Here is a 12,448-nt window from a genome sequence, read left to right on the forward strand (position 1 = left end):
GGAGGGCCGTCCACTGAGCAGCTGCTCTGCTGCATTTTGAATACAGGAGCTTCACCACTTAGACAAAGCTTTGCATTTTCTGAATAAATGCAAAGCAATCTCTGATTGAAAGAGGTATAGTGGTGGTGATATCAGGCTCTCCATCTTGTTCAATCAGCAAACAATTTGCATTCAATCACAAAATGTAAAGCATTTCCGAATGGTGCCTGAGGTGAGCATCTGACCTCCCCTGTTAATTTAGCAGGACAGCCGTTCAATACCAGACCCCAAAGCAAGCAGAGATCACTGGACTAGCAATATTTACTTCAGCGATTTCCAGCGGGATTGGCCAGGTATGGTATATACATAGTTATATTGGTGCAGTTTGGACCAGTCTATGTATAAAATATTCATACCTGGAATTATTCTCTAAGCCATGGTAAGGCCATATCTCTAATTTGTGTCTATCTGATGAACCAGTAACTTACAGAGGCAGAGTATATTATATTTTAAAAGGCGTAGCTTCGGTTTACATAATGAAAATCAAACACAAGAAAGACGATTCGATCTTTATTCAATCTTCAGGTATTAAAAAAAATAAAAAAAAATACAACCTTGTACACTGTCATCGAAAAAACAGCATTAAAAATTGTGTGGAGAACATTCAGCTACAAAACTGCAGCAGAATTGGATGGAGGGGACGTTAAAGGACGCCTGTCATGACAGAGTTGGCCATCACGCTGACATGAAATGCTATGTTTCTGGCTGTCTCGGCTTTAGCACTTTGACCTGGAGCAAGTATGCACAGCAGCAATACTGACTTCACCCCCGTCGCTGCTTGCTGGATACTTCTCACAGCCCAGTGCTTCAGGGAGTACCGAATTCCAAGATGGTCAAAAAAATCTTGCATTTTCCAAGTGGCAGATTAAAAGGGAATGCGTCATGAGGGAAAATGTAAATTGTAACTTAAGCGATGTCTGATGAGTTAAAGTGACCTATACTGAGGTTTCAAAATAGATTTGGTAGTGGCATGTTTGTGTGTACAGTTCAGCCCCGGACTACCAGGTAAAACCTCCCACTGCTGTCAGTCTTATCCCTAAAACAAAGGGAGCAGACACACACACAAGGGTAGACAAGTACCTGCAAAAGGATGGCTGCAGTTCAATGAACATGAATATGAATATATCCCTACGACCAAAAATCTATTTCTCATTACGGTATATAAAGGCTTACTGATCTGTCAGGTGTGCCATTGTAGCACTGGGTTTAGATGGGTCCAATAAGGTTATTCAGATTAAGTGGAACAATCGTTGGTGATCCTCCCATGTACATTTGCAGCTATGCCAATTAGGATGTTACAAAAAACCCCAACATATAACAGCTCTACGCAGTTCTTTTGTCACTAAACCAATGGAACCCATCAAACCAGGGAAAAGACTGGCAGATATTATCCAACCTCTCGTAGCATTCTCTTTTTTTAGGTCACTAATGTTTAGGAATGACTTGGATTGCTGTCTAACCAAGGTTTGGGTCACGTGGAAAACTGTAGATGGATGCTCATTCCTTCCGCTCTCCCTCCTCTGTGATCGGATCGGCTGTTGGCTCTTCCACGGTTCCACTGTTAGTCTCAGATCCGGTATTACTGTCACTAGTTCCTTCATCCAGTGTACTGTCCACAGCCTCCTGTCCACTTTCCTTGTCCTCTGGAGTGGACGTCCCCTCCTCTCCATTCTGCTGGCTCTCACTAGTTTCTTCTGCAGGGGGCAGAGATGGCGTGTCCTCTGGAAATAAGAAATGCAATTTATATATTAGGCAGGCAAGTCCCAAAAAATGTGTTGAGTCACAGTCCTATTAATCCTGAACTGAGCAGGTTGCACCAATTATAAACCTCCCCCAACACACACACCTATCTCTCACTATCCAGTCCTCAATAATCAAGTAATTCCCAGCATCCATGTCAGAAGTGAGCTGCTCCTTCCAGTATAGAGCTTAGTTTTCACATTAACAGTTGCCAGTCTCCAGACTATGTGCAATAATCCCCCCAGTTGCTAGTCTATATGCAATAAACCTGCAGTGGCCTGCCTTGAGTGTATGATAATAAAGGCTCAGTTCAGTAATGGTCTGTGCAGTGGTTTTCCACAGAGCAACCCAGGTTCTCCTCTTCTCGGGTCCCCTGCTGGCACTCCTGGCTCCTGCCTCTTGCTGAGTGCCCCCACAGCAGGTGGCTTGCTATGGGGAACTCATGCACCCAAAATCTGCTGCTGTCTGAGCCAATGAGGAGGCAGAGAGCCCAGAGCAGCTGCTCTCATGCACTTGCTGGATCAAGATGTGGCTCTGATAAGTATTGGGTGAGTGGGGGTTGCTGAGATGGGAGCTGCAAATTAAAAGTTTTTCCTCTTTTCACCTTTAGAATTACTTTAACCCTTCAGTGGATAACTTTTCTTTTTTCCAAAGAGCCAAGAATAAGATTTCCTGAAAGGTAATGGAAGTCAGTGCAATAAGGCTTTTGATTAGACCAGCTACTCCACAGTACTGCCTGGCACTGCGTTCATTGCTTGCAGCAAAGATGTCAGAGGAAACAAATTTAGTTTAACTTAAGCCGGGAGGGTTATGAAATAATTCATGTGAAGCATTTTTCACCTTACAGCAGTGTTGCTTTCAGTGGGTCTCCCTTAATACAACATCAGTGGCTTAATGTAGTGGCGGCTCCTAGGCCATGACTGTCAGTGATCGGGATCTCATTTCCAGGTCCTCATTGGAAGCAGTGACTGAAAGCTTTCAGAAACAATGTGGTCACTAGCTTTGAACAACTGCACCCCCAGCCCAAACAAGGGATACCAGTTGTATGCATAGATATGGCAGCTTGGCGTTAAAGCCTACCACCATACAAACCAGGTGTAGCTCAAAAAAATGGAATATCAAAAAGTTAATTTCAGTAATTAAATGCAAAAAGTTAAACTCCTATGATATGGATTCATTACACACAGAGCAATATATTTCAAGCATTTTTCTTTTGACGATTATGGCTTACAGCTAGTGAAAAACTAAAAAAATTCAGTATCTCAGAAAATTTGACTATTACATAAGACCAATAAATAAAGTTTTTTTTCTTCCCAATATTTATTTTTCAAATTCAAGCAAGACAATGTCATAGAAAGTATATTCAATAAACAGTAAAAGATGTGAAATTAAGCATAAGCATCCGAATGTCCTTCCATCAGGATGTCAAGATACAACAACTCGAAACTTTAACCGCATGCCGACCAGCCGCCATAGTTATACTGCGGCAACATGGCTGGGCTGCACGAATCGCTGTCATGGTACGTCAGTACTATAGATGGCCACTAGGGGGGTGCACCCGCTGCTCGCCCACATTGCCAATGCAAGTGACCGGCGGTCGCGATTAACGTTGGGCTCTCCTGGTCGCTCAGGGCACACCAAAAACCAGGATCTGTGTAAGGGGAGAACAGACAGATTGTCTGTTCATACAGAGTATAAACAGATGATCTGTCATCTCCCCTGCATAGTCCTCTCCCCCCTTCAGTTAGAACACACAACCCCTTCACTGCCAGTGACATTTTTACAGTAATCAATGCAATTTTATAGCATTGATCGCTGCAAAAATGCCAATGGTCACAAATATGTCAAAATAAAATTGCCAAAAATAAATAATAAAAAAGCCATAAAACTATCCCCTATTTTGTAGGCGCTATAACTTTTCTGCAAACCAATCAATATACGCTTATTGCTATTTCTTTTACCAAAAATATGTAAAAATACGTATCGGCCTAAACTGAGGGGGGGGCAAGTTTTTAATATATTTTTGGGGGATATTTATTATAAAAATGGTCGCTCTTTTTTGTTTATAGTGCAAAAAATAAAAACCACCAAAATATGTGGGGGGGGGACACGACATTTTGTGTGCCACTTCGCACGACCACCCAATTGTCAGTTAAAGATAAACAGTGCTGAATCGCAAAGTGCTCTACACGGTTTAGGAGATATTTACCAAAAGACAGGCACTGCTGTCTACGGCACATGCGCAAATCAATATACACTTATTGCGATATTTTTTTTTATACCAAAAAAGAATACATATTGGCCTAAACTGAGGAAGAAATATATATATATATATATATATATATATATATATATATATATATATATATATATATATATATATATATATATATATATATATATATATATATATATATATATATATATATATATATATATTTTTATATGTATTTTTTGGGGATATAGCAGAACGCAAAACAAAATTTTTTTCTTCAAAATCATCCATCTTTTTGTTTATAGCGCAAAAAAATCAAAAACCGCAGGGGTAATCAAATATCACCAAAAGAAAACTAATTTTGTTTGGGTATGTCGCACGACCACGCAACTGTCAGTTAAAGTGACAGTGCTAAATTGTAAAAAAAAAAGTGCTCTGGCCAGGAAGGGGGTAAAATCTTCCAGGGCTGAAGTGATAAATTTGCTTGGATACAGCACTCTGAACAGCCAGCTTCTTTAGCAATGATCCTTTGTGACTTACCCTCCTTGTGGGGGTGGCAATGACTGTCTTCTGGACAATTGTCAAGTCAGCAGTGTTCCCCATGATTGTGTAACCTACTGAACCAGACTAAGAAACCATTTAAAAGGCTCAGGAAACCTTTACAGGTGTTGATTAGCTGATTAGAACGCGACACCAAGATAGTTTTCTGAGATACTGAATTTGGGGATTTCACTAGCTGTAAGCCATAATCAAAATTAAAAGAAAGAAATGCTTGAAATATATTACTCGATGTCTAATGAATCCATACAAGAGGAGTCTTTTTTAATTGAATTACTGAAATTAAATGAACTTTTTGATGATATTCAAATTTTTCTAAATTAACCTGTATGGCACGGCCAGTGTTTAGGGGTTAAACTTTAATTTAATTGATCATACTGTGCCTCCTGCTGATTAATAAACCTAAAGCTTACACTTTTTCCCCAGACACACAACCATTATGACAGATACGATTATCACTTGTGATGACACTCAGGATGAGTCATGTGACTGCCTCAGTGGTTGGTAGAGGGGTTTACTGGGTACCATAGCATTGTTTCGGATATCTGGAGGGTTGCTATGGCACCCAGTAATCGATGCAACACGTTAAATACTTATTTATATTGGAGTTTCGAGGGACTGAAGCATAAAACCCAGTTAGAGCGGAAGCAACAGTTTATGAAAAGCCATAAATTTGATTCCATATTCCTGCATGTACTTCAACACAGCATCCCATCTCTTATATGAAAGATGTCCAGCCAACCGGTATAGAGAAAAGCCATCATAAAAATGGTCACCCTCCTTACTGCCAAAACTCAGCCAATCACCATTACATTCAGAGACGGTGATAAAATGGGTTTTTCTGATGGTCAGGCATCAGCACTAGATCTATACTGGGACTTACCAGTCTCCATGGGAGGCGTTTCTTCCTCTTCTGTCTTCTCTTCAGACTTTGGCGTTTCTTGCTCCTCCTCGATGGCTGTGGCGGCGGCAGCAGCGGCAGCTGCCGCTGCCGCGATCTGGTTGCGCTCAGCTTGCTCTGCTGCTTCCTTCTCTCGTTCCTCTTGCCGTTTGCGAGCCTGCTCCTCAGCCTGGGCTATTTCTGCAGCAATCTTGTCCATGTCCACCTCCACCTTTAGGCTGCATAACTGGATGAAAAAACAAATAATCATACTTTTAGGAATCATGCAAGTACATACGATATTTATAGGAGCAAAGAACACAACACATCATTCTGCCATGTCTGTATCAGAAAAGAAGAACAGAGGGGCGCCAGACTAACTTATGATGCCACACCATTGAGACAATCCAGAGAGGTCCAGAGACTGACTGCCACCACGATATGTGCTTGAATTATTCATCCTTTTGTGAGTTGCCCTTTTTCTTACCCTCAAACTGTTGATTTTAATGCTGCACTTAGTCTGGCATCCCTCTGTTCTATTCCACAATACGGAGTCACTTGCTTCACTCTAAGGGTACTGCTTGTCATGTTATAGCCCTATGGACTTTAACAATAGACCTACTCATTTATCATGATGTTTTCTGATGCATGAGACTTTAAGTACATCCCTCCTGCTACTACATTCCTACTGTCATAGCTGTATAAGAGCAAGTATGTACTAAACACTATGCATAAGCCTACCTATGTGATAGGCAAAGTAATTACCCACTAGGACTCTGGGCTACTAAAAAAGTAATATATACTGATCAGCCATAACATTATGACAACAGAGGTTGAAGAACTACTGCAGTCTGCTCACATAATATGCTGCAGAAGTCTCCCTCCACTAAGTTTGGCTGCAACCATTTTAACTGAGCTATCCGCGGAGCTATCCTTTTGGGGAGCAGATACCTGGTTTTAAAAGGTTCCCACTTCCAGGTGAGTTCGCCACGGCGAACTCAACCAGACGTTTGCCTCCTTCCACCAAAGCTGGCCCAACCAGAGATTTGAGCATAGTAGGGGCCACCCAATAGCCGATTGAAAAATCAGCTCGGGTGAAGACGCCGCTGCATTCTATGACAGGTAAGTGTCCTAATATTAAGTGAGCAGCTACAGTATTTTTTTTTTTTTCTGCAGGAGCCTGGAGCTTCTCTTTAAAGCGGAACTTCAGTTATATTTTTTAATCTTCTGCCCTTGTTTTAACTTTGGATAGTAAAACATTTTTTTTCCTGGCAGTAAATACCTTATACAGCCCACTTTCTTGTCTAGGGGGGAAAAAAAAAAAAAAGCCTGGGCTTGTGGCATGCTCGCTCTCGGAGTCAAAAGGGGGCCAATGAGAGCTGCAGGACTGGAGGTGTGTCTGTAAATCCAGGAAGTGAACAGGCAGCAGCTGAAGTAGAGCTATCGTAGCTCAATTCGCTGAAAACGTTAATGCTGGTTCCAATAGAAAGGTGTCAGAACACACAGTGCATCGCGGTTTGTTTTGTATGGGGCTATGTGACCACAAAACCGGTCAGAGTGTCCATGCTGACCCATGACCACAGGCAAAAGTGCCTACCTTGGACCCGTGAATTGGACCACAAAGCAATGGAAGGTTGCCTGGTCTGATGAATCACGTTTTCATCATGTGGATGGCTGGATGCATGTGTATCGTTTATCTGGGGAAGAGACGCACCAGGATGCGGCAAGGGAAGAACGTAAAGCCAGTGATGGCAGTAATCAGCTACTGATGGTGCCAGATACCTCAGAATTTAGGGGAGTCCATGCCTCCATGGGTCAGGACTGTTTCAATCAAAAGGGGGCTCTACTCAATATTAGGTGGGTGGCCACAATGGTATTATTGATTAGTGTATAATGTACAATGAAATATGCATTCTTTTTCAAAGGTTCTGGGTTTGAGCCCAACACCCAAGTGGAAGCCTTCTTTTGGAACAAGCTCATAAGTACGTCAGTCAGTAAAGAATTTTTTTCCCCCTTCAGGCTGGGTTCACACTATCAATACAGGCTCACAGCAGGAGTCTGGTGTGTCTCCAGTCACCGTATCAGGTACAATTTCAGCCTAAATTTTGGGCTGAATTTGCGCCTGAAACTGACCAAGAGACGCACAGGACTCCTGTGCAATTCACACTTGCGGAGAGGTGCGAACTGGCTTCATAGAGAGTCGGTCACAATCTCCTGCTATGCGAATTGGATGCTGTGTAACAGACATCCAATTTGCAATATTGTGAACCCAGCCTCACTCTTGATAGCTGGTTCTCCACTTTAAATTAAGACTTACCCGTTTAAGCTCATTGTTGAAAGCTTCAGTACTTTCTAGGAACTTCCTTTTCTTCTCCTGGTGACGATCTTCAATCTGTAGTAGCTCTGCTTCCAGTTTACGCTGGTGAAAGTCAAGAGGATTGTGAGACAGTGGCAACAGGATTGCTCAGTAAAATATGTCCCATTTTTTCTAGGTGGACCAGATACTGAGCTAGCATGGTCAACATCCTCCTGGACCCCTTACTTTCCAGCTTTCTTCCACAATAGTCCACAGAAACAGCCCTACTAAAAGACACCCCTACTAAAAGACACCCCTACTAAAAGACACCCCTACTAAAAGACACTGGACACTAGTCAGTACTATTACCATTATACAGCCTTCCACACAGCTGACCACCAATTCCCCCTCAAACACCCCACTCCCTTGACCTCCAAGCCACTATTCTTTCCTGTTGCTTCTACCTACCGCTCCTTCAATGTCACCTACAACCTTCCTAATCCTCTTTTCCTAGGGGTTCCCTAATGCTCTGTCCCTGGACCTGTTTGATTCTAGATCTTTTCTTGGTCAGTTAATAACCTTGAGTAGCTTCCAATACCATCTTTATAGTGACCACATCCAAAATTTATCTCCACTCCCCAGCTCACCCCGTCAGCTTCCTACTATCTTACCAATTTAATACCAGACATAAAATCGGTAAGGGTGTCAAATCACCAATTCTTAGAACTCAGTCTTTAAAAAACTGAATAATATTTCCTCCCCCAGCAAAGTGCCCCAGACTTTTCCCATTGATATTAATAGCACAACTATACCCCCCCCCCCCCCCCCAATCCTGGGGTGCTAGATGTAATCACAGACTTTTTAAGCTGTATCCATCAATTCCTTTCAACCAAATACGAGTCCAAAATCCACAGCAGAGGGGGCAGAAGTAACAGATCTGGTTTAAGCTAACAGGAATGCCTATTAATTTGGCTTCTGGAATGCAATGAGCTGACAGACAGACATGGAAGGAAAACCCCTCAAACCCATACTTCTCTTAACTAGGACCACCAATTAAGATTTTATGGTTCATAAGAAAATTAACAACTGGCAAAGAAACAAGTATGCAGATCAAGAGTTTTGACTTCACCAACATTCCAAACTAGGGACTTTTGTGCTAAGTAAGGTGGCTGATCGTCAGAACTTTTATTAGTACTGTTTGCCAAATTATTTTCTAACCTTGTCATACCAGAGAAAGCACCATTAAATAAGGAATTCAAAATGTTTAGTAAAGCCTAGTTCACTTTAGCATGCCGTTAGCAGATCTGTGTCCCCATTATGTGAAGCTTTAGGATTCAGAACACACCTTTAACCACACCTGTGGATCTGGGTGAGGGAAATCTACCTCATTTTAGCAAATGCAGTGACATTTCTAGTTTGATGAAGCCATCAGCACTCTTTAGGACGAACTCCTACATAGCAGTTTATCTTTCATAGCCATTAACCACTTCAGCACCGGACCACTTTGCTGGTCAAAGACCAGACCACTTTTTGTGATTCGGCACTGCGTCGCTTTAATTGACAATTGCGCGGTCATGCGACATGGCGCCCAAACAAAATTGGCATCCTTTTTTCCTCATAAATAGAGCTTTCTTTTGGTGGTATTTGATCACCTCTGCGGTTTTTATTTTTTGCAAACAAAAATAGAGCGACAATTTTAAAAAGACGCATTATTTTTTACTTTTTGTTATAATAAATATCCCCCAAAAATATATATAAACATTTTTTTTCCTCAGTTTAGACCGATACGTATTCTTCTACATATTTTTACACAATTTTTATTGTGACTGCAACATTATGGCGGACACATCGGACATTTTTGGGACCATTGTCATTTATACAGCAATCACTGCTGCTGCTGTTAAATTTGAATGAGGCTGGTTCACATATGTGCGTTGCATTCGCACTCCACATTGCCCAAAAAACTTGTGCGTTTTCTGGGCATTGCGGTGCGAATTGCAAGCACATCATTTTCTATGGGAACGCATCTGATTCGCAGATGCATTCCATTGTGAACAGGATAAAATCCTGATGTAAACCTGACCTGATAAAAAACCGACGTGAAACGCTGAACTACTTCTTTGTCAATTAGCTGTGAAAACGGAGCTTCAATTCGCACCACAGATGTGTGAACCCAGCCTTAATGATTGGTAAGCTGCAATAGATTTGGTTTAGGATTTAATGCCTCTATAAAGGAGAAGTTTCCTTTATTTTAAGGAAAATACATTTTTGCACAGATAAAAATGTGCATTTACTTTTTTTTTTTAGGAGTCTGGAAAGCATTGTACAAACGATCAGGAAGACTCATTGAAATACCACAGTGCTCAACAGCAGAGGATGTGGTGACTTGTAATTCATTCATGGAGCCCCACACGGCCACTCCATTTTCAAAAAGTGGCGGCTAGTATGGGGGAACTTTTCCCTGTACTGCTGTCATGGGGGGGGGGGGGTGGGGGGGGAGTTATGCTTGACATTAGCTACCAGCTCACCCCAGGAGCAGAAAACGAAAACCTTTTTTATCAATACAGCAGCTCCTGTTTAGACAGAACTCTGGATCTGCATGTGTTTTTTGCTAGTTGTTACATTAAAGTACAAAATCACATTATAATATCTTGTAATAGTAGTTTCTACATGGCTTTGATTGTAATTACTTTTTTGTATCTTTCCTGACCATTTGCTACACTGATGTAAAAAGCAGTTCCTGGAAATCTGAAGTTTTTTTTTTTCCCTTCCTTTTTTAACAAATACTCCACATAAAAAGCGATTTAGTTGTTTAAGTTGCCAAGCACATGAGCCATTCAAAATATTGTTTAAAACCCATAAAAAACAGTGGTTTGTGCTTTTACATGACTGACATCAGACTTTAAATTTATAAAACCCCAAATCTGATCTCCAGCTTTTAGTGGAGTTTAACCACTTAAGGACAGCCCACATACATATAATGCGGAAGGGCGGACCTTAAAGCGGAGGTCCACCGTAAAGTGGACCTTCCGCTCATCGGAACCCTCCCCCCCTCCGGTGCCACAATCGGCACCTTTCAGGGGGGAGGGGGGTGCAGTTACCTGGATAATCCAGGTAACTGCACCCACTTCCGGGATAGCTCTCTGCGGAAAGGGGCGTAACTTACGCCCCTTTCCGCAAGTGCCCCGCTGCCTGCTGGGAAACACACAGATCCCAGAGGCAGCGGGGAGCGTCCTTATTGCGCAGCGCGATTCGCGCATGCGCAGTAGGGAACCGGGAAATGAAGCCGAAAGGCTCCATTTCCTGATTCCCATACCCAAGATGGCGGCGGCAGGACCCGACAGACGACCTAGAGATCGGCTTCGGGTGCCGACATCGCGGGCGCGCTGGACAGGTAAGTGTCACTATTTTAAAAGTCAGCAGCTGCAGTATTTGTAGCTGCTGGCTTTTAAAAAAAAAAAAACGCGGAGTCCCGGTGGACTCCCGCTTTAAGCACAAAATGAATGTACCTTTACACCATTCCATTCTTCAGCTCTGGGGTGCGCTGCTGGAGACCCGCTCCCACTATGACAGGATACAGCAGGAGCCAATCAGCGGGTCCAGCGGATGTCTGCCGGAAACCCAGAGATAGTTCTGAGAGAGGCAGATCACCATTCTGCTAGTAAGACAGATTTTGTGTTTCTTCTGAGCAGGAACACGGATCTCCGTATTCAGTCACAGTAGGATAGCACTCCCATGGAACAGTTAACCCTTTTGACCGCCCCTGATGTTAACCCCTTCCCTGCCAGTGTCATTAGTACAGTGCCTGCATTTTTTTTTATAGTATTGAACTTATGTATTGGTGTCACTGCCTCCCCCAAAGCGTGTCACTTAGTGTCAGATTTGTCCACTGCAATGTCACAGTTCTGCTAAAAATAGCGGATTGCTGCCATAACTACTACAAAAAAATAAAAAAATAAAGCTATCCCAAAGTTTGTAGACGCTATACCTTTTGCGCAAACCAATCAATATAGGTTTACTGGGGTTTTGTTTACCAAAAACACATAGCAGAATACATATTGGCCTAAATTAATGAAGAAAAAAAGATGTTTACATTTTTTTACTGGATGCGTTTTATAGCAAAAGGGTAAAAGATGTTTTCAAAATGGTCGGACTTTTTGTTTCTAGCGCAAAAATAAACACTGCCGAGGTAATCATATACTGCCAAAAGAAAGCTCCAATTGTGGTAAAAAAAAAAACGGACATCATTTTAATTGGTTACAGGCGTCACACAACCGTGCAATTGTCAGTTAAAGCAATGCAGTATTGCAAAAAGAAATGGCCTGTCAGGATGGGGGTAAAACCTTCGGAAGCTGAAGAAGTTGTTAAATTTTTTTGGGCCAAACTATTTCATTAACAGATGCAGCAGATCTCTGTCCTGTATGGACTTCCTGTCCCACACTCGGAACAAAATCAAGTTGGGCTGATCTCTGCTCAACCATTCACAGGAAACTTTGCCCTTTTTTTTGGAAGAACACAAAGCTTCCTCTGAATGGCTGAGTCAGAGATCATGATATCTGCCCATCTCAGTCATTCAGTGGAAGCTTTGTAATATTAACTACAAAATTCTCTGTGAATGACTGAGCAGGACTTGTCCTGACACTAGTTTGTTCCTTAGTGTGGGAGCAGATGTTCTTATCCCATTGCTGGACCACAGCGCTGTATGTGGCTAAAGCTGAAA

The 12,448-nt window shown here is 42.2% G+C and overlaps 1 protein-coding gene across 3 annotated transcripts in view; it reads right to left on the minus strand.

Annotated features, from left to right (window-relative positions):
• Positions 1-536: 536 nt before the first annotated feature.
• The window catches only part of SMARCE1 (SWI/SNF related BAF chromatin remodeling complex subunit E1), a 35,471-nt gene continuing 23,559 nt past the window's right edge, over positions 537-12,448 (minus strand). For all 3 annotated transcript variants that reach the window (XM_077459861.1, XM_077459860.1, XM_077459859.1), the window contains 3 exons: positions 7,750-7,851; positions 5,436-5,679; positions 537-1,760 (listed from right to left, as the gene is read on the minus strand). In XM_077459861.1, coding sequence (XP_077315987.1) covers positions 1,537-1,760; positions 5,436-5,679; positions 7,750-7,851 — 570 coding nt within the window. In that variant the 3' untranslated portion in view covers positions 537-1,536. The remainder of the gene's footprint in view (positions 1,761-5,435; positions 5,680-7,749; positions 7,852-12,448) is intronic.

The sequence above is a fragment of the Lithobates pipiens genome, unplaced genomic scaffold (genome assembly GCF_037356315.1).
Source record: "Lithobates pipiens isolate NorthernLeopardFrog02 unplaced genomic scaffold, aLitPip1_a1.2 Scaffold_28, whole genome shotgun sequence".
Taxonomy (NCBI): domain Eukaryota; kingdom Metazoa; phylum Chordata; class Amphibia; order Anura; family Ranidae; genus Lithobates; species Lithobates pipiens.